Below are 12,938 nucleotides of genomic sequence, written 5' to 3'. Positions count from 1 at the left end.
AGCATATTCAACAAATGGTGCTGGAATAATTGGATATCAACAATATATACCTCCAAAATATACAAAGAACCCAAGAAACTGGTATTCACAAAAACAAATAATCCACTAAAAATGGGGTACAGACCTAAACAGAGAACTCTCAACAGAGGATCTTAAATGGCTGAAAGACACTTAAGGAAATGCTCATCATCGTTAGTCATCTGAGAAATGCAAATCAAAACAACTCTGAGATTCCATTTTACACCTGTCAGAATGGCCAAGATAAAAACACTGATGACTACTTATGCTGGAGACGTTGTGGGGTGAAGGGAACACTTCTGCATTGCTGGTGGGAGTGCAAACTCATACAGCTGCTTTGGATGTCAGTGTGGGAATTTCTCAGAAAATTAGGAAACAACCTTCCTCAAGACCCAGTAATATCACTTTTGAGTATAAACCCAAAGGGTGTTCAATCGTACCCCAAGGGCATATGCTCAACTATGTTCATAGCAGCTTTGTTTTTCATAGCCAGAACCTGGAAACAACCTAAATGTCTCTCGACCAAAGAATGGATAAGTAAAATGTGGTTTATTTACACAATGGAGTACTACACAGCAGAAAAAATAATGACATCTTTAAATTTGCAGGCAAATGGATGGATCTAGACAACATCATATTGAGTGAGGTAATCCAGACCCAGAAAGACAAATATATGTACTCACTCATAAGTGACTTTTAGACATAAAACAAACAAAAAAGTAGCCTATAATTCATAATCCCAGAGAACCTAGACAACAAAGAAGACCCTAATAGAGACATACATGGATGCAATGTACATGGGAAGTAGAAAAAGACAAGATCCCCTGAGGAAATTGGGAGCATGGGGACCTTAGGGTAGGTTTGAAGGGGGAAGGGAGAGGCAGAGAGGGGAGCAGAGGAAAATGTAGAGCTCAATAAAAACAAACTGAAAAAAAAAAAAAAGAAAATGCCTCCATTCCTACAGGCTGACTTGTAGGAAGTCTGTGGGACATTTTCTTCATTGTTGACTAATGTGAGAAGGCCTAGCCCACTGTGGGCAGTGCCTTTTCTAGAAAGATGGCTCTGACTTGCACAAAGAAAGCAAACTGAGCAAGTCATGGAGAACAAGAAGCATTCCTCTATGGCTCCTGTCTCTGTTCCTGCTCAATTCCTGCTCTGAGTTCTCCCGATGATTGGGATGTATACGCCAAACAAACCCTTTCCTCTCCCAAAAGTTGCTTGTGGGCAGTTTCCTGTTACAGTGACAGAAAACACAGGAGATTGGCATACACCCTGGCATCACGGAGTTGTGCCCAGGCTGAGCATGAGGGAGGCGGGTGGTGGATCAGGCTGTACTGTGCCCTGTGGGTTGCTCTGGGGCTACAGACTTCATCAGATCCCAAGAGTAACTGCCTCTTCAGGGATGTTCCTACCCCTGTTTGATAAGCGATGTTCTTTTATGCTGCATGAGGGGATCAGAAAGGATTGAAGCAGAGAGGCAGACAAAGGAAGAGCTGCTTGCTCAGTGTGAGCCACTGCAATCATGTTCCTCGAGAGATACAGCCAGTGGCAGAACTCTGGAGGGGGCAGGTGCAATTTTGGCACCTGCAGGAAACATTAGGAGTGACTTCTGTTTGGAGAATTATTTTTCTAAAAAAATCACCCTGTTCCTGAGACTCAAAACAGCCCCTGGTACTGTTGAAGAGACGTAGTCTGGGTGTCTGGCTTGATTTTTGCATCAGCTACCCATGGGGGTTAAAGGTAGTTGTGGCCCCAAGCCCAGGCTTGATCAGAGGCAGAGCCCTGCCGTTCCTGTCTTTGCTGCTCCTCTAGTGTTTGATTTCTTTTCCTGAGAGGATTTTCGCTGCAAGATAAATTAGTACTGAGATGACAGTGTAGACTCAAAAGCAGGAACGCCAGCTGAGTTGGACGGCTTCGCACATATCCATCTTTCATCCTATTGATGGCTTTCCCTGACAGTTCCCTATGGTCTGCCTGCTATCTGCCAGGCATCTTGTGCTTCCAAACAAAAGAGGGCTGTGGTGGATGTTAGTCACTAATAATGCCCTCTTTCCTGACTCCAGTATCTGTGTCCAGTAAGCAAAGTGAACAGAAGGCTAGTCAGTGCTTATCCCCAGTTTCTTGCTGTAACCCTAATAGTCCTCGATAACAGGCCTATGTTTTGCAAATATGTTTGAAGCTTAGCTTCAGTGCTGTTGCATTCTGGGTACCCTGAGCTTCCATCTGAACAACCACTTCTAGCCCTTCACACAGCCTGAGGAAGCAGCAAGCTCTTCCATGTAGAAAAAAAAAATGCAGTCCCTATACATTAAGACCGATTAACTAGAATATATAAAGAACTCAAAGCGATACCCAAGTTAAAACAAGTTAAAAACCGCCAACAAATGCATGAAGATTATTCCTCTAACCATCAAGGAAAACACCAGTGAAAACTATGCTGAGACTGATCTTGCGTTACCCTAGACAGAAGAGCTTGCCCCAAGAAAACCAATGACAATGAAAGCTGGTGAGGAGTTGTGGGGAAGGAGTCTTCATGCAAGGCTGCTGGGGATGTAAATTAGTGCGACCACTATGGAAATCAGTGGGGAGGTTCTTCCAAAGCTAGGAACAGGATGCTTGAATGATCCAGCTACCCTTCTCTTGGGGATGTGCCCAAAGGAATCTAAATTAGCATACCATGGGGACACCTACTCACCTTTGTTGCAGCAGTATTCACTATACACCAGTTATAGAACCAACCTAAGGGTCCATCAAGATCTGGATAGATAAGGACATGTAACATACATCTAATCTACGCACATAAAACAGTCGAGTTTTATGTGTAAGCAAGAATGCACAGGGAGATAGATAGAACTGCACATCACGTTAGATGAATTAAAACAGAACCAAAAATAACCCAAAATCACATATTTTCTCTCATATATGGGATACACACACACACACACACACACACACACACACACACACACACACTTGCAAGCTAAAGGGGACTACTTGGACTATTTGAGAAGAGGAAGGAAATTAGTGGACAGGAGGGTAGGAGAGGGTAACAGATACGGAATACGGTTACGTCACATGCTCCACTTGAATGAACTGTCATAATGAAGCCCATCACTTTCTATGATGAGCATACATTAATTAAAATAATGGAAATAAAACTGAGCAATAGAAAGGGGAGTACACTAGAAGCTTAATTTGCAGCCATGCAATTTCCTTTATAGTTATTCTTCTTCCATTTGGAAATCTCTGGAAACTTGGATTCTTCCTCAAGGGTAGAAGAGGCTGGCCAGAGTCTGGAGGTGTTACCCAGGGCTGACAGTTGGTCATGTCATGGACACCATGTAAACGGTCTCTGAAGCTGGAGGTTCTTGCTCCTACTCCTTTTTCCTGTGCTATGCCACTTATGCTTTCTTCTCCAGAATGATTTTCCTGAAAGCTCCTGTTTCTAGAGGGTCATTATGTTTTCTTTATCTCCATAGCCCATGATTATGTTGTTTTATAACACACTAATTTATATGGTTTCAGAGACCACAAGACTTGGCTGGTTCTAAGAAACATGTCCTAGACTGCCTACCACCAACTTTTGCCTCCTCCCTCCCCCATGTAAATTGCGTGGAGATACCCCTTGCTCCAGTCTGTGAACACTGTGCAGCTTTCCCCTTCCCTTCCTTTCAGCAATGACCCTCCTACCCCCAGCCTCAAAATCTTGTCCTTTAGATGCTCACAAAATCCAATGTGGCAGGATTATATTCTAGAACTCTACAACACCTTAGCCAGCCCCAGCTTCCATGTGTAATAAACTAGGAGAATTAACAACAGACAATTATTTCTCACTGTCTGCTGGCTGCAGGTTAAGGTGAAGAACTGATTGGGATGGATTCCAGAGAGGGCTGTCTTCTGGCTTATGGGCAGCCAACCCACTTTGAGGAGCTGAACTCACGCTTTCTCACTTTACAAAGCCTTGTCTTCTAATGCCATCATAGTGGGGATCGTGTTAGATTTTAATGCATGAACTTTGGGTACCAGATGATGCAAAATAAATCACTGATCCCATAGCAAAAGTGGGAGGTGTGCCCTGGCCTGTGACCCTGAGTTCTGCTCTCCTTTGACCACTGAAGTCTTTGATCCTCAGGAGTTGTACACAGATACCCTCTGTCTGTGTACTCTAAGGACTCTTTCTGATTGGCCTGTGACCTGGTAGGCTACTATCACCTACCACACAGGTGTGGAAGGAGGAGATGGCGATGGGGTGGGAGTCTGTAATTTCTATGTTTTACATTTCCCCCATTCTTGAAGATCTTTCATGAAGCTGAAGTTCTGTCTTCTGCTATCTGCCATGAACCTGGCACAGGCTACTCAATACATCATACATGTCAGTCACTCTATCATCTTCCGTGTTTCTGCTCCTTCAAAAGCACAGGCATTTTCACCCACAAGGGGAAAATCCACGACCAAGTGATGTCAGGTACCCCATAAGACCTTGTGTTGTTAGGTCTTAACAGATTTTTGGTAGAATTGAAAAATGATTTTACAAATGAACAAAGTAAGTATCAAATATATTATTTTCACTGTACAAAGACTAACCGGCGTCAACATGGCTTACTTTACCTGAGTATTTCAAGGACTCAAATTTTAGAAGATTTTACTATTTTAAAATATGCTGATTTTACAGTTTGTTTTTAGTGTTTTTTTTTCCCCACACAATTCCCCCAGAACACAGAATGAGGAATTTCAAAGATTATGCAGTAGATAGGGATAAACTATTTTGCAAAATAACCTCGTTTCAGAATTGTGGTATGCTTCTCTACTCTAACGTTCAGCAAATAGCTGGGAATTCCCATTTTTTTCTGGTAGAATAATGGACTAAAGTAAATCCTTAGTGAATAGGATAGGTACTGACCCATATAAAAAAGTCTTTAAATTACATACACACACCCTAAAAATCAAGTCCTCCTAAACAGATGTGGTTTCTTATATATCAATAGCAACACCACTTTAAAGCAGGAAAAGTCTGGACAAATCCTTGTTGTCAGGAGGAAACCAAAGCCAACTAGCCACAAAAAGCTTATCAAGGCAGGAGGTGGTGGGCACATGCCTTTATTTCCAGCACTCTGAGAGGTAGAGGCAGTTGAATCTCTATGAGTTTGAGACCAGCCTGGTCTACAAGAGCTAGTTCCAGGACAGGTTCCAAAGCTACAGAGATACCCTGTCTTGTAATAACAAAATTAAAAAAACAAACAAAAAACAAAACAAACACACAACAAAACAAAACTAAAAAGCTTATCCAATAGGAAACTAATCAGAAAGCTATACATAGCTACACAAGCTTTTGTTAATGAGCATTACTCAGCGAGAAATGGTCCACTCTGTGTTCTTTGAGTGTTCAGTGACCCAAGTGTAGAGAAGACTTCACAGTGAAGAGCCCTCTCCCACCCACTAGGTCAACAGCACAAACCGTAAGGCAGCACCCATGCTCCATTCATGCTAGAGCTCTGTTGTTGAGCATGAGGTATCCAGTGGCTATCTATTTTTTTCCCTTTCTTACATTTATTTATTTTACTTGGGGATGGGGTAGAGGGAGAGCAGGGCGGGGGAGGAGCATGAGAGGTAAGGGGAGTACATGAACCACAGCTTGCACGTGGAAGTCAGAGGGCAACTTGCAGGAGTTGTTCTTTGATCTTCTCCTTCTGTTATATGGGTTCTAGGGATTGAACTCAGATGGTCAAGCTTGGCAGCAAGCACCTTTACCAATAACTACTTTATAAAGGAAACCTATAGCTGAGCTAGTTTTCAGTGAAACACACGAAACAGGCTCTCATAAGAATATCTGCAAGGCCATGCACTGAACTCCTTGACAGTGGGATCAGTGCATAAAATCGTGGGTACCAGAGCCTGAGGTCAGTGACCTGGGAACCAGCTCCTCAGAAGAATGCTCGCCTACACCCAGGATGTGGGGAGCCCCAGATGACTGCTGATAATTTGCTGTCATTTTCCATTCTTTTCAAAAGTATTTCCAGTGCTGAAAACTAGAAGTATCAGCTACAGAGAAACCTGCTTGGTTTTGCTCCGAGACAAGTATGCATGAAACAACTGAAAAGCGCAGCCCCCAAAGACCTACGTAGGGAAAACAAAGCATTCTTCCTCCTTACTTTTCACTGTGAGGTACATGGACTTGCTGACGTCCGCGCCCACATCGTTGCTGACCTTGCAGAGGTAGTAGCCACTGTCTTCTTCCACAACGTGCTTGATCAAGAGTGAGCCATTACTCAGGACCTGGATTCTGCCATTCAGGGCAATTGGCTGGAACTGGGGGACCCCAGCACCTGGGAGAGAATCATAAAAAAGAACCATGATGCCAAGGAGTAATCATTAATCTTCACTGGCAGCCTAAGATGTCACCGAAGACTTCCCTCTGGGTGTGTCTGTGAAGCAGAGAAGGGAAGGACACTGTGTGGGGAGGGTAGTCCTAGGAACTAGGACCCTGGACTGAATGCAAAGGGGGAGGCCAGCTGAGTGGCAGCATTGCTTCTTGTCAGTTTCCCAGTCTGCTGAGATATAAGGAGTGCCAGACACACGCCCCACTGCCATGAACTCCTTGGTGTCCACCCTACGGTAGACCATATCCTATCAGATAGCGAGCAAAAATCACCCTCGCTTCTTTACCCGGCTGCTTGTATTTGGTGACAGTAGTGACACAAGAACGGGGTGCACAATGAGAACAAACACATTAGCAGCAAGAAAGAGTTCTTTTTGGTACACGAACACCTAACACACCTCACACGGCAGTCCTGGGATATGCCAAGTCACACCTTCTTCCCTGCAATATGAAAACCCTTCTTTAGAGAAAACCACGTTTACTTAAAATGAGGTTTTTAAGAGGATGAGATCGAAAAGTAGGAGTGCTTACACACATTTTCCCCATAAAATGCCAAATTTGATGAGCGTTAAGCAGCTGATAAATTATTCGAAGAAATCATAGTTAGAGCAACCCCAGAGTAGACATTGCTCATCTTGTGAACAAAAGCCCTGTGTTCTCGGGATTGAATGGGAATGTAGACAGGAGAATGGCCCTCTGGGGACATGGCATTCACAGCCCTACCTTGCTGCACGGGCTGGAGGCCACAAAGGGCACACCGGCACTCCTTGGTTGGCTTCTTACAATGGAGAGCCACAATGCATCATCAACACCTAGGACTCTGACGTTGTTGGGGTATGTGAGTCAGGTTATTGAGTGAAGAAAGTGTTAAAACCCTGTTGCCCAGGAGTGTCTGCAGGTGCAGATGCTAAACTCAAGGGAAAGGTCTGGATGAAACTATTTAGGGAAGAAAGGATCTTAGGAATAATACAGGAGAGGGAGAAGATTCTGACGGATGTCTAAGCAAACAGTGGCTTGGGGTGACCTATCACACTGACTGGGGTGTGTGGGGAAGATGTGGCCCAGGTCATTCAGATCTCCTCCTTGCCTCTCTTCTTTACCCTGTGAGTTTGGGGACTGGGTGGAGATTTGGCATAAGAGTTGATTTTCCTAGAGGGAGCTCAAGGAATGAGCCAAAGACAGGAGCCCCAGAACGGGCCTGGAGCTGACGGAGTCTGCTATGTCCACTTTTCTTCCACGGGAAACTTCCAACACCGCACCCAAGAACACTGGACTGCATACATTGACTGTTCTTTCCCTAGCATTTCTGCATCAGGGACCTCAGAGCTGGGTCTGAGCCTCCCCAGGAGACCATGGAAATGAATACAGTTTCTGGGAATTTTGAGTAAGAACAAACAGAATCACTGCAGGGTGGTTTCTCTCAAGAACTGCTGGAGAAGACCTGTAGCAACTTGAATTAAGAGGCTGAAATGGGGCTGGAGAGATGGATCAGTTGGTGAAAGAGCTTTCTATGCAAGCATGGGACCTGATTCTTAGCACTTACACATGACGTCAGGTCCAGGGTGTGTTCCTGTAATCCCACAATGAAGAGGCAGAGACAGAAATGGAGGATCCCTGGAGCTGGCTGAGCAGCCAGTACCCTGGGTCTGACCAGACCCAAATTCAGTGAAAAATCCTTCTGGGACAATAAGGAAAAGAGCAACACAGGAAGATATTCAGTTTTGACTTCTGACCTCTACATGATGCATATTAAGTAATCAAGCCGGCCCGCAAATGACAACGCTGCTGACAGTGTCCTAAGATGATGGCCCCAAACAAGTCAGGCAGGACTCTGACTGAGTAAACAGAAACCTAAACTCAGCATTCCTCAGGAACCTCCTAATCTCAGGAAAAGAATCCGATTGTTAATTACCTCTGGCAAAAGACTTCTAAAACCTGATTAACTCAAACAGCCTGCAACAGATCAAAGTCCCCACACTAACTCCCAGGCTGTTCTGGTGGCCCTGCCACCTCTCTCTGCTTCCTTTTCTGACAAAACTGACAAGATTTCCCTTCCTTGGCCAGCTGCTCTTCTCTACCCTCTGAGGCAGCCTGGCAGCTCGTCCCCCTTCACACGGCAAGTTGTTCTTTCTACCCACGGAGTGTTCTAGTTCTGTGGTTTTGTTGTGCTTGCTGACAACAAACACATGCAAACAACACCACACACATACACATATCCACATAAATACTTTCCTCCACACAGACATACATTATACACCCCCCACATAGACATACATACCCAACACACACAGACACTCATATACACACAGACACCCCCACACACAGACACACACACAGGGTCAGACACACACACAGACACACTCATGCAAACACAGAGACACACCCATACACACAGACACACTCACATACACAGACACTCTCATATGCACATAGATACACTCACACACACAGACATACCCATACACACATAGACAGACACACACACACTCATGCACACACAGAGAAACACCCATGCAAACACAGACACACACACACACACACACACACACACACACACACACACACAAACATACCCATGCACACAATTGAAAGGTACTCTGCTTCTGCTAGGGAGGAAGGAAACCAGAAAATGACGCTGTATGTCTGCTCAGCATCACAATTGTTTTCTTTAAAGTGAATCTGAACATTGAGGTCCCTGGCAACTAGGTAAACATAGTTGCAAACAATTAAAATGCTCAAAAATGAGATATGAGCCCTGTAGAGTAATTTATCTTTAGCACATGACAGAGTGAAGGGGTCATAGGTATAAAACAGGGTGGAAGGGAAGGACTGGGAAAAGCTGTGACCTACTTCAGTCTCCCCTGTAGACCAGAAGCTACTAGAAAGCTATGTGACTCACCCTTCAATAAAGCAAAGAAAAAGAGGCATAGGAAAAACAGAACTCTTATCAGAAGCAGAGGAAACCACTGGGCAGAGGCTAAATAATAGCTTGCTAATTTACATAAACAGATGGGAGAGATTCAGATGAAATATTAAAACTATTAAAAAGAGACAAAGCAACAGAAAAGTAACTGCAACTATTATGTGTGCGAATTATATTCATGAAGCTTATTAGCAGAGTGGACACAGAAGAGGAAATGACTAGGTCAGCAGAATTTATTCATTGTACAACAAAAGGAACAAAGGAGGGGAAATACATGAACTCATTCAAGACTCTCAAAAACTTGCACATTTTGAGTAATTATTGTCTTAGAAAAGAGAAAGAAATGGATATAAAAATAATTTTCAAATCAGAAAACTGATTTGATTTGATGAGCATTTATAGAGCTCCACACTCAGCAATAGCAGGACAGGTAAGTGGCAACTTTGTCTGGAGCAATTGCTGGAAGAGACAGTGCCTGAGCACCGAGAGACAGTGTTCTTGAGCACCAAGAGACAGTGTTCCTGAGCACCAAGAGACAGTGTTCCTGAGCACCAAGAGACAGAGTACTCAAACACTGTTAAATATACGCTGAAAGCCTAATAAGAGGTATTTGCAGGGGGCATTTTGGGAAATGTGTAGTTCAAGATCAGTGCACTTTTAAGAGTGCCCCTGAAGAATGTTCTAGTCGACTGTGGGGACAGAGTAAGAAAGTCAGTAGTGTGAGGCACAGGAGGAAGCAGAATCTGGCTTGCTTGTTGGCACCTAACCTCAGATGCTGAGCCTCCTGAATTAATGGGAGAAAAAAATCTGTTAAGTGAGGCTTTGATCTTGTGGCAGAGCAACTTGAGGGAACTCAGTCATGAGAAGAAACAGTACTGCGAGCTGTGAATTAGATTTCAATAAATGCTATAAGATGAAAATAATAGTAAATTCTTTATCTCTGCAGCAAAATTAAAATTGATGTCAGTGTAAAAAATATATCTGGACAAACTCTAAATCTCCAAGTATTTGAAAACTAGCAAAGCATTTCTTTTTTCTTTCCTTCTGTCTGTTCTCTCTCTCTCTCTCTCTCTCTCTCTCTCTCTCTCTCCTCTATTTTTTTATTTTATTTTTTTTTACAAACAGGTCACTTTATGTAGGCCTGACTGTCATATAACTCACTCTGTAGGCTAGGGTGGCTTGAAGTCAGAGATCTACCTGCCTCTACCTCCTAAATGTAGGAATTAAGGTATGGACCACCACCACCACCCAGCAACAATGCATTTCTTAACAGCTCATGAGTCAAAGATGAATGCACTAGAAACATTAGCAAGTATTTTGAACTGAATAAAATAAAAAGAAAATATATTAAAATGTGTGGTATATGAGTTAAAGCAGTACCTTTGTGGTCATACAAAGCATTGAATGCTTGTATTAACACTAGATGAGGAAAAAGGACAGAAATCAAGCATTTTGCTTAGGAAGATACTACAAAAAGATCAAATACACACACACAAATGAGGAGAAGGAAGAAAATCACAAGGAAGAAAGCTGGAACTAATGAGATAAAACAGAAAAACACCAGAAAAAAAAATCAACACAGCCAAAAGCTAGTCTTTGGAAGGGACAATAGAGTTGATCAAGAAGACAATAGAGTGGCGCACGCCTTTAATCCCAGCACTCGGGAGGCAGAGGTAGGCGGATCTCTGTGAGTTCGAGACCAGCCTGGTCTACAGAGCTAGTTCCAGGACAGGCTCCAAAGCCACAGAGAAACCCTGTCTCGAAAAACCAAAAAAAAAAAAAAAAAAAAAAAAAAAAAAAAAAAAAAAAAAAAAAAAAAAAAAAGAAGACAATAGAATAGATAGAAACCATAGCCAATTATAATAAAATAATCTGTGACTACATTTTTAAAAAGCCAATAGTAAAGTAGTAAACAACTTAGTGATATTAAATTTAGCAACTTCAGTTAAACAGATAAAATTCCTTAAGAAATGATCACATTTCACTAATTAATGAAAGCTATCTTATAATTTACCTACTGTGGTTTTAAACACAAGCACTCGTTGATTGGTGCTTCATAGTAATTTAGTAAAAAATAAATGAAATATTCCCATTTTCTGTAAATTATTATAATCCCACCATCTGGAGAGATGACATCCTTTACTTTTTAGACACATAAAATGAATTTATCCCTGATTTTACACAAAAAGAATTTATGATTCAATTACAGGGGAGCTGTGGTATGGCTTGATGTGGCGTGTCCCTCTGTATATGTGTTGCTTTTATTGGTTGATGTATGAGGCTGTTTTGCCAAATGGCTTTGCAGAGTAAAGCAAGGCAGGAAATCTGAACTGAGAGATAGATGAATAGAGAGATAGAGAGATAGAGAGATAGAGAGAGATAGAGAGATAGAGAGATAGATAGATAGATAGATAGAGAGTAGGTGGAGTCAAGGAGACACCATGTAGCTACCAAAGGAGAAGGACAGCAGAACCTTACTGGTAGGCCACAGCCTCATGGTAATACACAGATGAATAGATGTAAGATGTAAGAGTTAACAAGGAATATGCCTAAGCTATTGGCCAAACAGTGTTGTAATTAATATAGTTTCTGTGTGATTGTTCGGGTCTGGGTAGTTGAGAAACATAAGTACAGTCTGTTTACAGTGACTAACACCTGGCAAGTAGCTATTATACACAGATGTTGACTTCTAGCTCACTCCCATCCTCTTTTGTCCTCCCTCCCATTTCCGTTTTCTAGGATGGAAATTATCATGTTGCAAGCCTGCCATGCCATTAGCTGCCTTATGACAGGGCTCCTGTAGGAGGCATTGAGAGTCTGTGACAAGCTAAATCCTGCCAATTAAGACATGAGGGAACATGAAAACCCTTGATGTGACTGCATCCTCAGCTGGCACTCAATGATGCTGTTAGCCTTACCCAGGGAATTTAGCTATGCCTGTATTCCTGACCCACACCCATGGGGAGATGAGACTCATATAGAGATTTTAGTTACCCACTTCAAGGGCGCTAGTGATAAGTCTTCCTTCATGGGATGGGGTGATGACTGGTGCTCCTGAAGTATGGGACAACACATCGTAAGTGTATAACATTGTGGTATCAACATTTTAATTTTGCTATTATTATTTACTCATTCTGTGACTATTTGGCCTTGACTTAAGGCCAATGCAATGAACGAATCTACTTTACCCATCAACACAGAAGATGTGGAGCGATAAAGCCATCTGCATAGCTAACCTTCAGAGTGACATTATGATCAAAAGGAGTATTCACTTAAGTGTGAATATACATTATTAAATTGCTCACTAAAGAATGTTCTACTTTTATTTCTACCAGTGTTGACTGCAGCTTTATTTTATACATGTGCAGTATTAAAATTTTTAATCTTTCTTAATGTGACACTATCTTATTTTAACAGGCATATTTTTAATCTTTGCTCATAAATAATTTTGATCATGTTTTTATATATTATTCAGAAATTTTACTTAGTATTTGCTAACAATTCCTTCATATTTTTGTTCATTTCTTGTTATATTTTTGCCTTCTTAATATTCCAAAGTACTTCAGATTTAAGGAAAATGTCACATTCTTATTTACCAAAATTTGTTTTTGATTCTTGTTA

General features: G+C 42.2%; 1 protein-coding gene across 1 annotated transcript in view; it reads right to left on the bottom strand.

The window, feature by feature from the left end:
* The window catches only part of Dscam (DS cell adhesion molecule), a gene marked incomplete at its 5' end in the record, with an annotated part of 553,946 nt that overhangs the window by 183,940 nt on the left and 357,068 nt on the right, over window positions 1–12,938 (bottom strand). The window contains one exon of the mRNA XM_041673080.1: window positions 6,168–6,341. Within this exon, the coding sequence (XP_041529014.1) occupies window positions 6,168–6,341 (174 nt within the window). The remainder of the gene's footprint in view (window positions 1–6,167; window positions 6,342–12,938) is intronic.

The sequence above is a fragment of the Microtus oregoni genome, unplaced genomic scaffold, assembly GCF_018167655.1.
Source record: "Microtus oregoni isolate MIOR12 unplaced genomic scaffold, Mior012 000023F_ref0000262, whole genome shotgun sequence".
NCBI classification, from domain to species: domain Eukaryota; kingdom Metazoa; phylum Chordata; class Mammalia; order Rodentia; family Cricetidae; genus Microtus; species Microtus oregoni.
This window is presented reverse-complemented; position numbering and strand designations above follow the sequence as displayed.